General features: G+C 44.7%; 1 protein-coding gene across 1 annotated transcript in view; it reads left to right on the top strand.

Moving 5' to 3' along the window:
• The window catches only part of LOC122783158 (fibronectin type III domain-containing protein 5-like), an 84,378-nt gene that overhangs the window by 44,696 nt on the left and 17,006 nt on the right, over positions 1–22,676 (top strand). The window contains exon 2 of the mRNA XM_044047800.1: positions 13,867–13,987. Coding sequence (XP_043903735.1) covers positions 13,867–13,987 — 121 coding nt within the window. The remainder of the gene's footprint in view (positions 1–13,866; positions 13,988–22,676) is intronic.

The following is a 22,676-nucleotide window of genomic DNA, read 5'->3' as shown; positions in this document are numbered from 1 at the left end:
GGGATTGGCACCAGCAGCCCAGCGTCCCTCATGTGGAGGACGATGAATGGACGTGTGTATGTTTCCTTGTTAAAAACGATGTCTTCACATGAATGACATGCATGGATGTTTTGTCTCATCTCATAAAAAACACTTTATTAGACAAACACGCTGCAAAGATTTATTCCATTATTGCCACACGCAGCGACTCACACGTCGTCGAGCAGCCACGCGTTGTTCCTCACCGCGTGCAGTTAAAGGAGTGTGTTTTATGACACTTTGATTATTGCTGTGTGTGTCTGCGAGCTTTATTAGACACAGTTTATGGCCGCGGAGGAAGAACCTGCACGTGTGCCGCTCGTGTGATTCATGTGTGTGGATTTCCTCGGCGTCTTCTCTACAATCGGGTTACAGCGGCGGGTTCTCGCTTGTGAACGTGTCACTAATTAAATGGCTTTCGATTGATTTGCGTCTCTGGGGACGGGCTTCACCTATAAAGAGTCGGCGTGGCCGTCGTCTCGTTTGCAGACGTGTGTTCCCCGCCGAACACACGCCTGCAGAGTACGAGCAAACACACACCATGTTTTCATCATGTTATGGGTGTGTGTGTGTGTGTGTGTGTGCTCTTCATGGATGAGTGAGATGCCTCTACTATATTACATCATGACTGAGGTCTGCAGACAAGTATTGATTTTGGAAAACAACACTAAAAGGAAGCAACTGAGCAAAGATCAGAGTTTATAAACCAGTAAAAGTGCAAGTTTCCATCAATATTTAAAGATATAGAATACATTGGCTGTATGTATGGTGCGAGGGGAAGGAGGAGGAGAACCGTGGAGAGATTCTCTGACTGTGGTTTCAACCTTTTCATAATACACTGAATATTTTATCAGAGCTCGAGCCGTTAAACAGCTACCATTTCCATCTTCAGTGAAGCTTGCAGTCGCCCTTTTCTCGTCTTTTCAGAGGAACATCAAAGAGGAGATGAGTCTTTCTTTACCACTTCACCTTCATACTGCACTTTACAGAGAACAGAACATGGACGGTGACTTCACACCGACGTTCTCCTGTCACAAAGATTTATTTACTGACGGATCGGAGGGGAAGAACCTCTTTCCTGACCATGAAGCCTCCCTTACTCTGTGATCGACTGTATCTTCAAGCCACATCTTCACCCAATAATCATTGGACATAGGCGATCAGATTTTATGTGGACCCTTCGCTTGTCCTTGCTCTCCTTTGCATTTCTGACACAGATGGCCTCACTCAGCGGTCACTGAGGTCTGGAAACTGACTCGAGGTCCAGTGTGTGTAATTGCACATGCGGCTACAAGAGATCAGTGGTTTTATAATGTGTCTGAGAGGAGGGAGACGGGCTCAACTGCTTAGTTACATTGTGTCATGAATTCTGTCTGCTTTTGGACCTGGTCCATGTCCTCCATCGCTCTGAGACATCACAGAGAGAGAGAGTCCGTCCGTCCGTCCGTCCCCATCCACTGAAAATGAGACAACTAATAATAGAACTCAGCTGGGTGTTTTCCCAGATTACAACACAGACTCCGCCGCTCATAGACGTCCAAAAGAATGATCTCATTCTCTGCGAGACGAGATTCACTTCAATGAGCTGGGTCAAAAGTCTGGACCGTGACTCTGCCGCAGCTACGACACGTTTCCAGATTTATTTCAGTATCTATTCAGAACTTTCTGTGTATTTATGGTCACAAGCTATTATGAAGAGCCGTTTGATGGATTGCATTCTGGCCGTGTGTCCAAGAAACAGCAGCATTTACAGAGAGAGAGAGAGAGAGAGAGGGAGAGAGAAGCATAGTAAGAAAAAAGAGCCCATAGATCCTTGAGAGAATATGGCGGCAGCTCCACTGCTGCACTAATGAACCCTGACTTTGCTGACCTCTGAGCTCCCGGGAACGAAAGCTAGACACATGCACTGCAGCCAATTAGATCTAAGGCAGAACCGAGGGGGCAGCGATGGAGCCACTGATGAGAGTGTGTGCTCGTCGAGTTGAAGAGTAGATGCAGAGCGTCACGTACGAATGGAAATGGATTTTTACTGCGCCAACTTAGAACCACACTGTTTTATATGAACGGAGGATCAATAAAACCTTACGCTGCTTTAAAGGAGGTCTCTCAAACTCGCCGCCCGGGGGACACATGCGGCCCTCCAGTCCATATCATGTGGCCCACCTCTGAAGTATCTAATTGCGATATTGTCATGGAATTTCGTGACATAATTTTGAGTTCATATCATCCACCCTCCTACTGAAAAGACAGTTTCTTACTTGACTGGCCCCTTACTGGCCAGACTAGATGCTCAGTGGCCCCAAAGTCACAACAAACAGGCGTGGCGAGCTGGGACCACGTAGTGGAAACACGGTGATGCTCCAGTGTCAGCCTGCGGCACAGATGCTCACCCTCACTGGAAACATGGCGACCAACAGGGACACAGTTTTAGCCTTTCAATAAAAGGCTCACCCAGTAAAGTCAATGCTTGCTTTAAAGCCCCAGTGCACACCTTTATGTCAGCCCCATGAGGAAGTCTGAATAATTACCAACCCCCATCTTCTGAGAGAGTGAGAGAGTGAGGGAGTGAGGGGGTGAGTGAGGGAGGGAGGGAGCAGCAGTGATTAATAGAGAACTTTATGCTGAGTGCACAGAACAAGTTGACCAGTGAATCAAAGGCTGCAGACGTATTTCCCTGAGAGCTTCTGAGAGTGGCCATGATCTAAAGCACACACACACACACACACACACACACACAGAGGCTGCCTGCAGGAGGTGAGACTAGGATTAGGACGGAGATTTTTGTGGCATTTTCAGCTACGTTCCTTCTGGATTTATTAGCATTATGTAGCTGCTGTGCTTCCTCCTTGCCTCCATCAGTCGTGCATGAGTAACTCTTTTTGCACTCTTTAACCACCTGTAGCTGGACTCATGTAGACTAATGTGGGGTGATATGATGCATTTTGCTCCACGTGGATTTTCCCCACTTCTTCTTCTTCTCCTCTGGGTTTCTTCTTTAGTTCCTCTGCCTCTCTGAAGCATTTAGCTCAACTTTACCTCCTCCACAACACTCCCCAGGGATCCCATCACGCCCACAGTCTCCCATGGATACCTCCACTCTTCCTTCTCATCACCGTGGAGACCCGGCAAACGCTGGCTCCCGGGCGGCAGGCATTAGTCCACATAGCATAAAAACAACGATAATCCAGCTTCACTAATAGAGTCGTTTACTCGGAGATCATGTTCCTTTGAATCTCTCATGAGTTCCTGAGCTCAGACAGAACTGCACGTACCTGAACTGTGTATTATCTGTATCTTAAAGGCGTGTCACATTTAGCTGGTTTTGTTGTCAAATAATCTCCTTAAACTAATAATTGTGCCTCAGAATAAGCTTGATTTATTAAATGAATCGCGCCTCTGGTGTGACATTTTCTTGTTTATGTTTATGTGATCTCTCGATAGGCCTTCACACTTTTCCTTCCACTTCCTCTGCCCGTGCCGTCATTAATTTTGCAGCAGTAATACAAGTGTGGGCCTTAAAATCAACACCGACTGTGTGATGTATATTAAAGGAGTGGGGGGCGGGGTTTGTGTGCCACAAACACCCTAAAGCGATGTTTGGACTCCCCTGTGAACAACCAGCCATCTGCCTCAAAGAAATTAATTTCCAAGACTCCGTGAGAATCATTACACGAGAGCATGTTTGTGCTGAGTCTGCAAAAGACCAACAGTTATTTCTTTGGCAGCAGACGAGGTCAGCGTGTTGTACAACACATCCTAGTATTTCTTAGTAATCCTCAGTAATCTTCTGCTTCTGTCATACTTCCCGTCCGTCCTGACGCCGTCCTCCTGGGACACATTAAGTCCAATAGCTCCTCCCCTGAGAATTCTGACCCTCTTTAACCAAACATTTACGTTGGTGGTCAAAGCTGTACTTATATGGCAGGACTGTTGATGTGATGGATTTGACTTTATTATGGCGCCAAATCATTTACAGTTTGACAAAGTGTCGTTGTCGTTCTTATGCTGAGGAGAATCAGAGAATCAACGTGAGCTTATCAGGAAGTCCTAGAGGAAGCGTCAGCGTTAATGTTAATGTATGTATTAAGACTATGAGGTCAAACAAACAAACATCTGTCGAATAATCCAGTCTAACTTTATTTATCAAGCACTTTAAAAAAGCAAGGACAGCTGACAGTTGAAATACAGAAACCACAGTGTCGCATTACCCTTTCGTGTCAGAATATATCTCAGAGTTTAAGGGAAACAAAGAAAAATAACATCTATATATATTATATATATATGTATACATACACATATGTATATATATATTCATAAAAGTGGACAGGAACGATTAGAAAAAGACAATAAATAATGCTTTTCTTCGAGGAAAAACAGATCTTTTCTTTACCTCTTTGTAGAAATGACTCGAAATCAAAATCACTCACATTTTACAATTTCCATTTTACAAGAACAAAACAAAACAGAAGAACAAACAGCTCATTTCAACAGGAATATGAAAGGAGGTCACAGTTAAAGAACTGCTCTACTCTGGACTTATGCAGACTTATGCTCTTATGCAGTCCCATGATATCATGTTACCCATGGAGACGTCCCTGTTCACAGACACAAAGGGACATATTTTCCTTCTTGTACAGTGAACTCTGATTCCCTCTGGGTCTCTGGAGGAATCGCCATCATCCGCACACAGGATGTGTTTGATTCTGAGCTGTGATGCAATTATCCATATAGAGCTGACAGCGACTGTATATGACACCAGCGCGTGGCAGCGTACCCAGGGGCGCTGCTGTCGCTTTGATATCGGCAAAGCTCCAGGCTCCTTCTCTGGTGTTGGATCTGATCACGCGCCTGTGCTAGATATTAATCCAAGAACATGCTCACACGAGACAGTTTTTACACTTGAAATATTCATCGTCTACAGTTAGCAGATTTGAACAGTCACATATGGAGCACGGCTGAAAATTACTGACCCAAAACTGATAGAGAAAATGAAAAGAGGGCGTGTTTTCTCCGCCTGGGTGAGAGCTGCACATGATCACTTTAACTCAAGCTGACACCGAACATTACAACCGCTCCAGCCTCATTTTCCTCAGCTCCTCCCCTGCTAATTTACCCGGAGATGTTTTCTTTTTCCCTTAAAATTGTGAATCAGTTCTCCTCCCTAACCGTCCTCTCGGTTGACTTTCGGCGATTGTTTATTGCTGGCTCTCTGGAGGAGTAAAAGCCTTCAGCTTAACTGGCTCATAAAAACAGAAGCTACAGTTAAGTTAGGATGGAGTGAGTTAGCGTGGGGTGGATCTTTACGAGAGATGTGGGGCTACAGGGTAAAGCTGGGAAATGTACGTGACGGTGCCCGAGAGCCAAGAGGCATCGCAGGCACTCAGAGTCCCTCACACCGGGGGTCTGAATCCCTTTTTCATCCTTAAAGGCTTTCTGTGTACGACTCCATGCCGTCACAATCTACAGGAAGCCAATAAAGATCAACTTAGCCTTGACTAAGAGCTGCTGTGCAGGCTGGAAATCATCCGTCAGGCCAAGACTGAAGTCTAATGCAGCCACTGTGCCATACACAGCATGTTCTTAGAAGTAGGAACTTGTGAATTCTCCAGTTTGTCGACCTCATCATCAAAACGTGAAGCATGTTGGCGGGAGTTAGCTTAGCTTAGCATGAGGAGTGTAAATAGTGGCAGTTTTATTCTATTTCATTAAACTGTAAAGGCAACATAAAGCGACGCGGCTCTCGTTATGTTCATTATTACTCGTGGAATTGATTGAACTGTATCAAACTGTTTTTTTTCATTGTACGCCAGAAGATTTACACCTGTTTTAATCAATGAGTGTAAAATAGACACCTTGAATCACAGTAACATGATAAGATTTTAATTTTAAACAAAGGAAAGTGCCAGACTTCACCTCCCTCCCTCCCTCCCTCCCTCCCTCCCTCTCCTCTGAGACCACTGAAATGGAGCGTTATGTTTGTTCGTAAAACAGATGTAAGCGGTAAAAGGTTCTGCAAAGTCACAGCGACATTGCTGATGCGTGTGCTGATGATGGAGGCACAAACCTGTGTGTAGATGGATATTCTGCTGCTGAGAAATATCAGTAACCACACACTTACCTTTTCTGTCAGGCCGTGACTTGGTCACGGTGTGATGACTGATAATAAAAGAGAGGAAGTCTCTCCTCTGCCCTTGTCTTCTTCTCTCTTTCATTTCATGTCAGTGGAAAGCAGATCAAGAGTATTAGAGCCACGTGTTCAAATAAAAAATTGAAATAAAGAACTGACTTTAATCTCAGAATTCTGATTTTTTTCTTTAATCTCATAATTCTGGCTTTTTCTTTAATCTCAGAATTCTGACTTTTTTTATCTCAGAATTTTGTTTGCCCGCCAGAGTGTCCAATCCGGCCCACAGGATGAATTTGTTAAAATTTCACACTAATCTAAATGTAATGTCAAATGCTCCAGATACCCGTGACTAAATGTTTGTGCCTTTATAGATCCAGTGTGCTGTGTAAATAGTAAATTTAGGCATGATATTGTTGAAATTGCACTTATATTTCTCAAGAAATATCATGTTTTGTAAAATTATCCTTCATTAAATGTAAAACAAAGGAGTTGTTCATAGGTTATTATTCTATTATTTTGCTATTTTTACCGGTCTGGCCCCCTTGAGATCAAATTGTGCTGTATGTGGCCCCTGAATAAAAATGAGTTTGACACCCCTGATTTAATCTCAGAATTCTGACTTTACTTTAATCTGAGAATTCTTGCTGTTTTAAGTTATTTTCTTTCTTTTTTTTTACATGTGTCTCTAATAGTCTTCCGTCTGTGATAGTGTGTCTTCATGACTTCTTGTGAGCTACAAAGATACAAAGGGGTTTCTCTGTAGCTGTGATCAGGATTTACTCATTAGCACCAAGCTTTGGTCAATTAGCATGAAAGACAGTAAAAAAACAACAAAGTGAACGCAGCCATAAGCCCCTCAAGCTTTCCCTCTCCACCTTTTCATCTCTTTTATTCTGTGGCATAAACTGGCAGCAGAAGAAAATGACTTTTCAGAGAGTGAGAGGAAGAAAAAGGAGGCTTCCACTGCCCCGGGATATCACTCCAGAGGAGCTGCAGAGGAGAAGATTTAGAGAAAAATGGGAGGCGATAATGTGACTTCATGCATTTATGTTCCCCATATGAGTGGGATTCTATAACGCTTCATCCATCACAAGGACAATGGAATGATTGTGTGTGTGAAATCATATTTGTTATAGCTGAATGACCTTTGTGTCCTTCCTGAAATCATGTTGGGTTTGTTTTTTTTTCCTGCACAGATAAAAGTGATTGAATGTTTGTCACAACATAACTTTCACACTGAGGGAGGTCAGGCTGCTCGCCGTTGTTGTTCTTTAATCTGTCGGAGATTAGCACCTGAAAACACAGTCACACTGAACCTGTTTGTGCACAAACAGCAGAGTCAGTGTTTCACGCTCCATCAGCAGTTAAGAGAGCGCCGAGCGTCCCCCCGGTTTATACAGCGACTGATTTGTAATTTCCTCGTGCCCGCAGGTCTGCTCGGGCAGCAGGCCGCGCCCGCTCGCTCGCGCTCGCTCTCTGCATTAACTCTCATAAATGATTGAGGAGGCACGCGTCGAAAACACGCCGTTGCTGTTAAATATGGAAGAAAGGCTCACGTCTTCTTGCACAGTGGGGGACACGTAGAGAGGATGAGAGACGGAAAATGTCAACTTTTATCATCCTATGAACGACCGTGTGACCCTGACCTGAGTCCTATGGAGCCATTTGGCCTGTGAGAGATATTTAAATGGCTCTGTGGACTTTACTTTCATACGCTCACACACGAGCAGCACAGCCTTCAGGAGCGACGTGGGGTTAAGTGTCTTGACACATCGGCATCTTCTCATGTGTTGTTGAGTCAAAATTATCATTTATTTTAGCAGTGATATAAAGTAGCTGTAATTGTGCAGAAGTCACAAAATTAGACCATTTTTTTTTTTATTTTTGTTGGTAAAAACGAGCCAAGTGAACTTTGAAGTGTGACGTATTTCCAAATTTCACAAATTCAATCCCGATTGTAAACATTGTGAGTACTTTTTGCTCAGGTGTGTTTGTATAGTTGGCTTTTTTTCATCGGATTGCCGAGGTTGTGCTGAAAAAATGATATAAATTAAATAATAAGTTAAAAATCAACATCTGGACAAACTCATAAGGAGGTAAGAACAGGGAGCAGGGGAGGAGGAGGAGGAGGAGGAGGAACACATTCTTACAGCCTCTGTATAAACTGTACTGCACGTTTAAACATAGTCATGTAAAAAAGCAGCCGGAAATGCTCCGTGTTCTAAGGGTTAAATTGTCATTTACCCTTAATGATGTGTGTGTGTGCAAAATCAAATGAGATAAAAATCAACAACTTGTTTTTCTGTGCGCATGTTTAAACGTTGCTTCTTCAATCCATGTCCCCCTGGTGTGCGGAGCTCATCGATAAAGAGCCACCCATTAGGCCTCCATCTGGCCCAGTGGCCTTTTGATGTGAGGAGGAGGAGGAGGAGGAGGAGGAGGCTCTTCTGTCTATAACAGTCACCATTCTGACACCTGCCACTCCTCAGCTGCTGTGGTGTTGCTTTCTGATCACGATAGTCCCTGGTGTTGTGTTATCATTTCAGTTTCTTCTGTCCGTCTCACATAAAAGTGCCACCCCGAGCATCCTGAACCATCTTAGTGTTCTTTAAAGTCACTAATCCCTCACAGGGACTAAGTACCTTGTGAATCCTTCTCCTTCCTGAGATTGAATCTTTAAATTCTTTGCCTCTGCGTTACCTCCTCTCGCACTTCCTCGCAGAAATGTGAGGAAGTGCGAGAGGATGTGTGAAGTTCACTGATTTCACTGAACAACCTTTAAAAGACAAAGTCAGCAAATGAGTGCAGTTTTCCACTGACACTGAAAGTTCTGTGTGGTTCACACGTGTACGTACAGATGCCATGAATTAGCCGCGGTGTTGACCAAAGTTCACACGTTCTTCCTCTTATTGCAGCGCAAATAATGTAAAAAGCACATTGTGTTTCAATCTCGGGGGTTAAATTTAAAACCCATAGACACTGGTGTTCACGTGGAAAAAGTGGTTAAATTACTTTAATTGTACATTTGTTATGTGATTTTAGATTTTACGTCCACCTCGTACCTCACAGACCTCGTCCTCTCTCCACAGAAACTCCGCCCTCCCGCCACTCAAGCCAACCTCATTCTCAACTTTTACCCTCACTCCCAATTCCCTCTCCTGTGTGTATTCTCTCCACATTCCCTTCAGCCGTAATTCCTGCCTTTTTCCATCCCATAAATCATTTCAAGTGTGACAGGAAGTCTCCCTGGCACCATAGACAGATATAGTCTGTGCCATCCCCCCCCCGCCCCTCTACATAATCCCTCCAGTAAATGGAAAAGTGTTAATCCTGCTACTGCAGCCCATGAAATGCACGGGGGAATCATCCACACACACCATCACATGTTCTGCCCCGTGTTTGCTGCCTTGCTGTTGCTTTGTGTTGCCACTGTTATACAAACGCTTTAAAGGCAGCGCAGTCTGTAGCTTTGTTGACGTTCATCAGTTTCACCACGGCGCGGCACGGCACAGTTAAGTTGCCACTACCAGAGCACCTGGTACTTTTTTTGGTACTTTTTTTTGGAGCTGAGAGCCGACGTCTGACACAAGAATCAAGCTGAACAATGCCAGGGACATTGTTCTAAGGGACAGGTCTAAAATCTCAATATTTAATAGAGGAGTCTGGTGTATTTAGCGACAGTGAAAACCAACCCGTGCCGTGCCGTGGCGAGGCGAGCTGGGACCATAGTAGAACAAGGGCCATTAGATGATTAGATTAATTCTACTAAATGGTGCATCTCATTGAAATGCATCAGGAAATCCATTGTAAGGATATGTCATGATGACGTTCTATGATTTGTTTGAGTGTTAAACGTTTTATTTGTCACGTTTTGGAGTCAGAGTTTCTGAATGTGGGTTTCAGAATTGCCTCACTGCATGGGACTCGATCATTTTTGTCTTTCCAAGTACAAAAAATACCACATTTGCATATGAAAAGCACCTTAAGAAGCGGTTTCTTCTCTGTAAAGTGTGTCATTAACTCTCCCCGAGTACAGGCTAACCTCCCCCTGTGGCAGCAATCACAATAAACATGCATGGAGCGCTCGCCAGCATCGCTCTGTAAGCCACATTATAATCACACTAAAACTGCCAGCGTTGCTGTGATCTTGGCTTAAAAACAGCTAAATGTTTGTATCGTGACGCTTTGACATTGGCAACATCAAAATGCAGCAGTTTTTCAGCAAAAGTGACACAATGTGCATTAAAGAATAAGATTGTGGGGTTTTTTTTTTTAAATCAATTTACAAGAGTGGTTGTCTTCCTGCCAAGTGAGAGTCTTGTTTGAGATAAAGAGGGAGAAACCACCGTTTCATTCAAAGCTGCTGAATTATTCCACATTCCAATTTATGTTTCTCACACACACGTATTGTTTTGTACTAAAAATATGATGCACACTGTTGTTTATGGCGCTGCTTTGTGGTTCTCTCATATCGGTGCTCTAGAATTTATGATTGCACAGAATATGCAGTTAAAAAACCCATATGTTGAATTTTTATAGCACCATATTCGTATGTGTTGTATAAAAACAACATAATAAGGTACGACATGTCCTCTCATTGTCCCATGTGCACCGTGTGTGCATGTTAAGTGGTTATTCTCAGTGTTTAGTATTAGCTCTGCGTTGTGCCGCGTGTAGTAAAGTGTGTCGCAGTGTTGTGGAGGCCAGATGGAGGAAGTCCTGCACCAGTTTGTCTGCTCGTGAGTGCAGCGAGGCCACAAGACACAGATGCTACGCACAGGGAGGCACATGGGGGAACAGCGGCCTTTGGGACGCACTTTATTTTAACCTCCACGCTTGACTGCGAGGAGGGAAAAAAAAAAAAGGATCAGATATTCTCCAGCAGAGCAAAAGTAGAGATTCCTATAAGTGATGGATCACACTGCAGCGTTAACGTGTTAATATTCAGCTCACGGGGCCTTTATCTCTTCACATCGCACGCCGCTCTTATCTCCTCCTAATTTGCTAAACTGCCCTCTTACCACCTTCAGAATGAAATCAGCGGGGTTCTTTCCTGCTGCTGTTGGATGAGATCTAACCTGGCGTATCGCGTCCGCTCATAAATCATACGCGTTATCGCCTCTGCAGCCACAATAAAACTCCTCTAAATGGAAATGCGTCACCGACGTCGCCCGGGCTTTGCTTTACGAGAATAACCATATAAATCAAGTCGGTGGGTTTTTTTTTGTTTTTTTCAAACTTTGCGTCGTAGCCTGACGGGGAGTTCTGAGGCCCTTCAGATGATCACACACACACACACAGATGTGAGGGGGCAGGTTGTTCTCCAGCTCTAACCTGACTGGCTTCCTTCTGGCATCTGTCCGTACAAAAGTGAATTATCCACTGGGAGCTCAATCAGAGAGACAACACATGGCTGCAGGGAAAGTCTTTCATGTGTGTGTGTGTGTGTGTGTGTGTGTGTGGAGGAGAGAGGGATATATTTAGAGCCACAATCTGGCATGAGGTGAGTCAGGGTGAGTGTTGGGTGATATAAATGATTAATAAGCTTGATTATAACTGTGCTGTAACTGATATTCCTCGCGGCCTTCTTCTTCTTCTTCTTCTTCTTCTTCTTCTTCTTCTTCTTCTTCTCTGTTTAAATGGAGACAAATCCCAGCTCATCGCCGACAAACTCCTCATCATCTAAATGATTAGCTTTGTTTCTGTGGAAACTCCACGGCGCGCGCGCACCCATCACTCTCCTCCGTGCGCCCGCGGTCCACTCTGATACTGAATGAATACGACTTTGCCGGTCGACGCGGGCCAGAGAAAGAGCTGCCTCGGCGAAAAGGAATTTACATTTCGCATTTGCAGAGTGAGAGATGTGCGAGTGTGTCGCCGTGGAGCACAAAGGAACCAATCAGTTAAAATGAGAGCTTAATACAGCGCTGGCACATGAGAAAAGACCTCCCAATAGGGGTGAAATAATTCACCGCTTGACCATTTATCACCGGGCTGAATGTTAAAGTGGTCAGTTCACCACAAGTGCTGAGTCCCGTCCTCTGTGTGTACCCAACATGAAACAAAAGAGCCACTTTCATTAGGCAAAGAGTCTCTTTATTAGTACAAAGGGCCCGCGCTGGTAGTTCTACCTTATTTCCCTCCTGCCTCCCATGTCACTGCCTTCCGTCCTCGAGTTCATTTGGTGCCCAGTGAAATGATCAACGTGGCTGCAGCTCTCTGAGGCTGATGAGGCCGGAGACGAGGCGGCGTCTCTGAGGAGAAGGATTGAAGTAAAGAGGCCACTTGTTTGTTTTTTTTCTTAAACCAACGTTCTGAGATTATCCTGAGCCAAAGATGAGTCACTTAAACTCTAACCCCAAGTCACCAGAAAACAACGCCGCTTTGATTTGGCTGCTCTTTTGTTTTGATGACACTCAGTGAGTCACAACACTTCTATCCGACTGTGCTTCAAAGGCAACAGAGAAAAACTCAGCCGGCGCGTCTGAACTGGCAGGACAACAATCTGACGTCCGAATATAATCAACTTCTTGGCTGTGATTTCCACTTCAGATGCAGCAGCAGCAGCAGCAACGCGAGGTCATGCGAGGCTAAACCCACGTACGAGTGCCAAGTTCCACTTTGCAGTTGTGTTTCCTCATCAGTCACACAGCAGCCAGAGTGCATTACGCTTTATCTTCCCACTGACACTGACAGGTTGACAGACTGGCGCACTATTTCAGCAGCGTGCCTTTTAGTCCTCCTGAGTGGGTTTGAGATGAATGAAAGATTGATCGGCGCTCTGATGGACGACGTAGCCGTACTGTACGCAGTTTATGGCTCATATCAGACGGAGGTGTTCCTCTGATGCTTGTTATTCATCACCTGCTAATGACTGCTTTATTGAGCATGGACACATTAAATAAGAGGCACTTCATCGCCACGGTGATCACCCCGACCAAACTGAGACACTTCACTTCTGTAATTGCTTCAGCATGTCCGTGTTATTTGCATAATTCTGAAGAGTGTTTATTTGCCTAATGGAAGAGGCGGAGCACAGAGGTGAATTCATTGCACCGATGTTTAAGTGCATTCATTCTCTGACCCTTTTCGCGAGTGCGAGCACTGGCACAGGTCCAGTTCCAGTTCTGTCCGGACCCGTGGTGCTCGCAGAGAACCAGCACACGTCCACACCAGTTACACAGCGGCAGTGTTTGTGACGCAGCTCGAGTGCTGTCACTAAACACACCAGACTCCTCTGCTAAATATTGAGATTTTAGACATTCCCCTGGTAGTTGTTGGAGATTATCTCACGTTTTTAGGATCGTTAAGTCTTTTAAACTGATCTACAGTTCGGCATTGTTCGGCTTGCTCCTTGTGCCGGTCGTCTCATCCCCGGCAAAAAAGTACCAGGTACTGTGCCGTGCCGTGCCGGGTCGAGTCGAGTCGAGCCGAGCCGAGCCGGTGAAAACGCGCCACTATCTGCCATCACTGGCTGTCAATGCACAACATGACTGTGGGAGTAAACTGTCCAGGACTTCAGGGGACACCAACATTGCCATCAAAAGATCAAAAGAATAACCTTTACATATCTGACATTTTATAGCAATATAATAATTATGGATACTGACTGATGTGAATCTTTTTAAATAAGTATCCTGATCATGTACTTTGAAGTTCCATTTACTCTAAAAGTCTTCTGCAGACGACTGATGACATTTCCCTCTCTGGTGTCTCCTCAGGAGGTTGCGCTCCATGTGGCGTCTCTCTGCGTGTGGAGTGGACGGGAGTACAAAACTGCCGCGGTGCGGGACCTAAATATCACAGCCTGCGTCACTCAGCTCGTCATCATCATCGTCGCAGGTCAGTGGTTTCTCACTTTCTTCTCTGTTCTGTATTTTCAGTTTAACAAACAAGGGGGAGAGAAGTAAGACTTCTAATAAATACTGAAATCTATCGTTCACAAACAAATGATCACTAATTATCACCTTTATTTACACTCAGTGGCCACTTTATTAGGTGCACAGGATACCTAATAAAGTGGCAGGAGTGAGATCCAGTGAGGTCTTCTGGTCTACTGCACAGCTTGGTTGTTATTTGAGTTGCTCTTGTGAGTTATTGAAGCCGTTTTTTCAAACCACTCTGTCCTGTGTTGTCTGTGCTGTCTCAGCGATGATCGCTGGATATTTTCTGTTTTGTTGTCTCTTTTCTGCAAACCCTTGACATGCACGTGCATGAAAATCTCTTGGTTTCCTCAGTGAAGTCAATTGAGAAGTAAAAAATATTATTGAGTAGCCACCAGGGGGCAAAGAAAAACTTTATTTCCACCTGTCTTCATGATGTCACACCACAAAACAACAAGGTGTCGTGGTGAACGGTTGTAATCTGCAGCTCTGTGTTGCGTCTGCAGGAGTTCATGCGCTCTCTCGCCGTCTCGCACACACCGCGTGGAACTCACTTCCTCGCGGTGTGTGATGCCTCGGGTTCGTCCCTCACACGCCCTCCTGTCCCTGTTTTCCTTCATCCCTCGCCTCCTCGCCTCCTTGACCGCCAACACCTCAAGAACAATTCCCATCCTCTCATTTTTCACTGTCGCCCGCCGCCTGTGTTCATCCATCACTGTCCGCGGACCCTCGTCTGCCTCTGAAAGCACCGCTCTCTCGTCTCGTCCACAAATTACAAGACGTGTGTTACTTCCATTGTTCACCCGAAACTCCTTTAATTCATTGTTCTCTGTCCAAACAAAGAAAGTCTTCATGTTAATACTTCTCCTGTGTGTGTGTGTGTGTGTGTGTGTGTGTGTGTGTGTGTGTGTGTGTGTGTGTGTCCTGCATGGCGTCACATCAGAGAGCAGAGGCTGCACTGTGGCTGTATCAGCTTCCAGCAGGCAGGTCTTTGTCCACCCTCGTGCTGAATAATGTCTCGTGAGAGAGAGAGAGACAATGAAGGAGACAGTGAAGGATGGAGAGAGATGGACAGAGGGGGAGAGAGACACAAAGAAAGAATGGTTTGGGTGAGAGAGTGTGTGCACATGCTGAACTATAGCAACATCACAGATGGTGGGTGTTCATCGTTCAAATGTTATTTAGCTTATTTTGAGACGATGACGTCGGAACGGTGAATACATTAAGTCGTCTCTGAGGATAAGTGGGACGAGACGTTCAAGGGAAGTCATAATTAAAGATCTGAAAGTAAAGATTAATTCAAGGATTGTATTTCACCGACTCTGGGAAAATGTTTCCTCTTCATTAAAAGAGACACTTTAATGCACAAGCACTCGTCATTATGATGAATGGCGACGTTGTTGCTGAGGAACAGTAATAATGGTCACTGCCATTCACAGGGCTCAGCATTTCACCTGAGCATGAAAAAGACTGGACGTCTGGTCCCACGCTGTCACGTCTGACAGCAACGATCACTAACTCGCTGCATTATTACTGTGACAGACAGACAGACAGACAAACCAGAGGTGTCAAACTGGCGGCCCACCACTTGATATGATGTTATAATGACCTCACCTTCCTTTATGTGATAGAATATAGACATAATGTAACATGATATATGTTTGCTGTGCAGTGTTTTTATAACAGTAATAATAAGACATTCAGTCATAATTATCACACACATTCAATACGTCATTCCATATCAAAACTAGCACTTCAATCTTAATTGTGATATCGTGATGCATGATTGTGTTTTAAATTCAAGCTCGTGCTACTGAACAGTTCTCTGGACCGGCCCCCTCTTGACCAGATTAGACGCTCATTGGCCCCCGGGGTCATTTGAGTTTGACGCCCCTGCTTTACACGATACAACATTTCTAAACAGCAGCTCAGGAAAAGTGTTTGTTTAATGAGAGAAGTCCGAGGAGGAAGGTGTGTGTGTCACCATGATCTGAGGCTGTTGTACTAAATAAAGTGCATGTGCATCAATCGCCAGACTACTACTGCCAGTACTATTGTGTGATCGTGAGCACACACTCAAGTCAATGAAGGATGGAGAGCTAAAAGAGTGTAGGTGTGTGAAAGTAACCTGTTACATCAGAGGCTGGACTGAGGGGGCGTTTGGAGGCAGAGAGACTTTCGATTAGAGGCCAGCGTTCGACTCACACTTTAAAGTGAGCTCTGGTGCTTTGCCCACTGCACTTCTCCTGTGGACTCCCGGGACTCCCTGAACACCCAAATCTTTCCACTACAAACTCAGATGGACCAACACGTCTGGTTGTTATGTCACTGGAAAAAAGGAGAGATGTGAGGAGAATTAAATGGTAATATCAAGACACGAGTCATGTCCAAAGACACTGAGGAAGCCACCCAAAACATGTAACCAGACAAGAGTCTCACTTGCGGCTGTGTGCTTGATCTCACACGCTCTCACAGTCCTGATGCTGAAATCATTGTCACAAAACCACATTTCTTCCTGAACAGGAGCGCTCCATCAGAATGTTCACGGTTAGACAGCCGTGAAAAGATCAGTGTCACCGTGGCTGGCTGTTCTTATGTGACCACGAGCCACACGCAAACACACTTTGTGTGTCTTTGTCTCTGCAGATACACAAACCCCTACACTTGAAGGAAATCCTTCCTCGGTAATGAACACAGGTGCTTAGTGGAGCGCGGCGTGACAGGTGAGAGAGAGGACGAGGAGGAGGAGGAGGCTGCTGCCAGAGTGAGGCGGGGATGTGTGGGGATGCTGCTCTGCGTAGATGAAATCAATTTACTGACCTGCCACAGTGGCAATGCAGAGAGAAATGGCAGCCGGGGAGTTTGTGGCTCCTGTGTGTGTGTGTGTATATGTGTACTTGGCATAAACTCTGACCTCGTTTAGGGCTAAGATTTGAGTTGTGGTTAAGTTAATGTCAGGATTAGGCAATAACTGGTTTTGGTTCCGGCTAGAGATAATGCTTTTATGGTTTAAAGGGATAGTTCAGATTTTTGGACATTAAGTTGCATTACATTGACACCAGTAGGAGGCAACTGACGTAACAAGTCTCCGGTTTGGAGATCTCTCCCCACGTTTTGCATCAGAAACAAGAATGCATGCATGTTATGTGCACACATATGAACAACAAACATTTGAGCAATAACACAGACGTCTGTGTGCTATTGGAGAAATTCCAGCGGTTTCTGAAAGCTGAGAAGTTGCACATCAAAGCCACCATGTGGTTATTCCGGTAATTTCACTCGTGCTGTTGAAAAAAACCAAAACACCTGTACATAGTATCCATTTTCCAAAATGTCATCCTGAATGTGCTTCACACTGTTCAAATGTCACATTTAACACCCAAAATGTGGTGTTTGTGTACAACTGCAGTATAAATAAAACTGTCAATACACTATTTTAACATGCAGTAAATTGTGAATAACTGCCAGATATCGAAAGTTATTGTGGAAAAATCACAGGACATTTTCTGACCCTTTAATAGTGAAAATAAGAAAAAAAAACTAAAACATCCAGACGGACATTTTGAGGCTTAGGAGTTAAAGGGTTAAAGCCCTTAAAACAACAGTGGTGAGAGGCTGCACAGATGCTGCTGGCTGCCCTTTTCACTTCATCTCTTCTGCTTTTCAATCACAGACATTAACACTGTTTAGCACACACACACACACACACACACACGCACTCAAAGGGCAGTTTTTTGGCTCAGAAGGAAGAAAAAGCACTTTCAGGAGCGGCACAACACAGCAGCTGATGCAGTGTTTCGAGCTAATGAGTGCTGTGGTGTGTTGGTATTTGCGTTGCTCTGCCCACTCTGTGTGTGTGTGTGTGTGTGTGTGTGTGTGTGTGTCTGCTTACAGTGCAGCATGGAAAGTACATATGCATTCTCCTGCTGCTATAATTTGCTTTTATTCCTCCTGTGTGAGCCCTCAGTCCTCTCGGCTAATCCTCAGCATATAATGTGGTTATTGAAGGGGCCAGTGTAAGCTTTAAAGGGGAAATGATGGTTTAATAAAACTGTCTTATCCTCGTGGTTGTGATAATTATATTATATTTTACTCAGGCCACTTCTGCGCTCGATCGGTCCAGGATCGCAGCGTCTGCAAATATCAAGTTCAAACAAATGTGTGCCAACATGTAATACACTCAGATTCATTTAAATGCCAAGCACATTTTCTAATCCTTAACTACGACGTGGAATTAATGTGGTGGAGTTTTGCTGCCACGACTTCACTAATAGGTTAAATGTAATTATGGGACATTTGCTCTTAACAAAGTCACGACACAGACTCGGCTTATTTACCACTTTACCGTTGATGCTGAATACAAACAAAGCCTCCACATGTTGTTGATGTCATGATTACATGTTGAGCACAACTCACTTGTTAGCTTGTGTGTGTGTGTGTGTGTCAGGATGCTGCAAATATCACAACACAACACATTCAGTTTGCCCTGCCTGCAGGTGTGGAGACGTGCATCACTTTCAAGTGTCCCCTGGAAACACTTGTGCAGCGCCCTGACCTCTCAGGGCCACCGTACTTCCACCTAAAAATGCCCCATAATGTGACAGATTTCTGTCCCCACAACATAAGGAATACCAGATACACACACACACATCAAAACGTATAATTAACCACCAGCTAAGCCCACACCTCCTTCTTTATGAATATTCATCAAACAGGAGCTGTCAGCCTCTCAGAGTGTTTTCTTGGAGCGTTCAGACTTCAGTGACATTGCTGATCAAGAGTCAGAACTGGCAGAAAGCAGATGCAGCTCAGGGGGATTCCTCCCGGTCGATCCCTCGCCATTTTATCTCGGATGATCGCTGAGCTTTTAAGAAGAAGTGGATTTCCATGCAGCTTTGATGAACACTTGGGAAGAATTACGAAATGCCAATCTTAGGTCTATAGATGTGGGATCACGAGCAGTGCCGGGTGTTAGCAGAACATCATGTGGAAGTGGAGTAGTAGTGAAAGTGAGCGGCTATGAATCAGAGAGAGTTCAGCACTCACGCGCCCACAGAGAAACACCTACTGTTTCTGCTTCTTTAAAGTCTAATGTGTAATGAGAAATATAGCAATAAAAAATGTCTCTTATGACTCTGTCACCCCACAGGAGAAAGGTGTTACTAAGCACCATGCTAAATGACTAAAGAGGAAAGGATCTTTGTGGTTGTTACAACCGAAACTGCACAATGAACTCACAAGGTCAGGTTGACAACGTACTGCACACAAACACAGAACTGGTTTTAGCTACAGTCTGCTCTTCTTTCTGTAGGAAGTTTCAATTTTAAACGTTTAATCGCAAATCAAAAGGAGCTGGTGCAGTTAGTCTGCGAGCGTCTCATCACAGCGTTTGAGGACGAGTTACACAAACTACGGCTTTAATTCTCCCCTAAAATGAAGGAAAAGTTTGCAGCGCATCTAACGTTCCACTGACAGCGAAGTCATTCACAGAGCCGTGCACACAGTAACGTGCACACAGCCATGTGCTGCGATGCAAGACGAAAAGAAATGCTCCCTCTCCACTGTAGCACTGCTCCACCACATCAGAGCATGCAGGCTCAGGCTAACCTGAGAGCAGAGGCCTGTGACACTCCCATCAACACAAACAGCCTCCACTATAGTTTTATCACCTGCTCATCAGGTTAGTTAAAGTGCTGAATCCAGCCGCCGCCTCATGCTTGGCTTGATTCACGACAGTCTTTATGTGGGTGGATGGTGTGAACGCTGAGCGGGCGTGACCCGCTCTAAATCTCACTGTCGCTCACGTACGAGCCAACGCCTGAACGCTGCACGCCGGGATCAGAACGCCAAAGATGATGAAGAGGAAGTGGAGATGACGAAAGGAACATTTAAGAAAGTGGGAAACGACAGTGGGAGAAGTTTCAACTGGAATAAGAAGATAAGATGTTCCCATGGTCGAGCAGGGAGACTAAATCAGACTCTGAGGCACATGACTGTAATTGTGTCCCTGACCTGACTCACAGAGAGCTGCACATGTTGTCCCAGTCTAAAAAGAGGAGTCAGGTGTGCCGTCTGCCCTCGCTGACTTACAGTCGTCTGGCTTCCTCACAGAGCAGCTGATGCGGGAGAGCATGTGCACATTCAGCAAGCACAATGAGAGCCTGCAGGGCATGGACGAGCTACACACACACTGCAACAGCACCATATTTTATTCATGATTTGGCTCAAAGATTGATGGCAATACTTTGACTAACGTGAAGGTCCAGTGTGTAACAGTTAGAGTGTATGGTTGATTTAAAATAGAAATCAGTTGCTTTTTGCAGGGGCCACACGGGTGGTGTATAGTTAGAGACTTGGGTTGGAGCCCCGGTCAGATTAAGGCCCTTTCTGCGTGGCGTTTGTGCGTTCTCACTGTGTGTGCATGGATTTTAGGTGGGTGTGACCCCACTTATGTTAGCTCAGATTGGTACAGCACCCACGTGAGCCTCCTGTGCAGGATAAAGCGGTAGAAGATGGATGGATGTCTTTTGCAGCTTTAGAATGAGCGCGATGCTTTACAGAGCTCACCATCCTCGTGCCTCGTGCTGTTGTTTTCTGCTGCCTTTAAAACAAATGTCATCCAGATTAATTCCCATTCCCACTTTAAAAAGCTTCATCTTCCGTGTTCTCCCACAAGAAGCTTTGAGTCAGAGAGCCGCTGTCAGTTCTGATATTTCCCCCTTTTTTACAAAGCTGTAAATGAAATCTGAATCGTCTGCGCTGTAATGGGATTATGAGCCGGATTAAACCGTTGTCGGGAGCTACAGTTGCTACACGTGTGAGCTCCTAATGTGTCAGAGGGGGATGACAATCAAAACGTTACAACTAAGACAGAAAGAAAGGGTGAAGAAATGCAAGTTTTTAAACTTGTAATTCCTGACTTTCTCTCCCACGTTTAATCACAGCTTCCCCTGCTGTCACAGCTCAATATTTCCTCTGGATTTCCTCCAGTCCAAATCCTATCAAGCTGAAACAGGAACAAAACAGCCGGTCCTACCTGCTTCCCCCACACACCAATCCCCCCTCTTTGGACTGGTCCTCACCTGTGAGCATCATAATCCAACCTCATTTTTGAACATCAGAAAAGTCCCAGTAAGCTGCAGTGTTGCATCAGGAAATACAGGTGCTGTAAAATATTCATGCCAGGACGACACAACTGCTGTTTCTCTCTTCTTCATGGCTTTTTTTAGAGTTTTTGTGACTAAAAGCAATAGTTTCATGTCTCAGCAAATTCAAATTAAATGAATAACATAACATCTGAATTGTTTCAAACAACCATGGATTATTGCCCCCAGACTGCAATCTCAGCAGGACTTTATATCAACTAGAAAAAAAGGGAATATTTGGTCCATAATTGAAGTTTTTTTTTTTTACGTTTGAACAACCACTGAGCACTTTAGTCATGGTGGCAGCAGAGCCGGCAAGATATGCAGGAGAGGAGGCCTTTATTGGCCACCATGTCCTGCAGCTGCTCTGGGGTTGTTCTGATAACATGTCCACGCTGGACGGAAACACTTCAAGATGGAAAACGTTTAGATCCACTCCGTCTTTTTGTCGTCAGCACAGTCTGCACTGCAGCTCTCGAGTGTCAGTCAAAACAAAATGTCTGTCTTTGGCGTATTTTCTTGACATTTCAGGCTCATGAAGTCGGGATAATGATTAAAATTAAACAAAAACAAACAAAATCATCCATATAAACTAATGTATCTGCACATCACAGTGCAGTGAATGAATGACTGTAAGGCCTACGTGCAGTTTTATTAAACTAAACCGGGTTACACCTCTTTCTACCTCGAGACCAACTGTTACAATAAATATTAATAACCACCAACAACCAGATGTATTCCACATTCTAAATTGTGTGAGACTCATATACTGAAATAATGGACATTTATGCTGCAAATTGGGCTGCAGAAGACTCAAAAAATTATATCAAATACCCAGTTTTTGATATATTTAGCAGTTAGGTCACTGGTGTGTGGTGTAACACAGGTATTAGCAGCTGTGGAGAGCATTGTCTTCAGTGTGTTCAGCTGTCAGGTGTGACGCGCAGGCCTTTCTTTGTTTTTAAACAAACAGAGAGGTGACAGTAAGCTGCTGCAGGTGTGTGTGTGTGTGTGTGTGTGTGTGTGTGTGTGTGTGTGTGTGTGTGTGTGTGTGAGTGCAAACCACCACAACTTTAGAAGAATGTTCCACTTCATGGCCTCCTGCTCCTCTGTCTGAAAAATGATTACAGGTACCATACAAATCTTTTTCCCTGACCAAACGACAGCGCACACACACACACTCTCACACACACACACACATGCTGAGATAAGTGTCTCCCACTGGCTCACAGGAGCATAGATGGACTATACTAGAATGTCCATAAAGACATAAGATTTATTGCTGATTTTCTGCTTGATCTGTGTTTAATGTAGAAGACTGTAAGGTATCAGTGAGGCCAATTTCCAGAACCAAATTACTCGCTTGGGCTGAGTCCTTTATGTGTTTGCTGAGCACTGAATTTAAAGACCATTAACATCCTGTTGGCCCAGGACTTTGAGATCTCTCTGAGAGTTTCTCCACAGTGTGGAGACTGTTGACAGTTCACTGGGCTGGGCCTTGTA

Source organism: Solea senegalensis, linkage group LG16 (genome assembly GCF_019176455.1).
Source record: "Solea senegalensis isolate Sse05_10M linkage group LG16, IFAPA_SoseM_1, whole genome shotgun sequence".
Lineage (NCBI taxonomy): Eukaryota > Metazoa > Chordata > Actinopteri > Pleuronectiformes > Soleidae > Solea > Solea senegalensis.
This window is presented reverse-complemented; position numbering and strand designations above follow the sequence as displayed.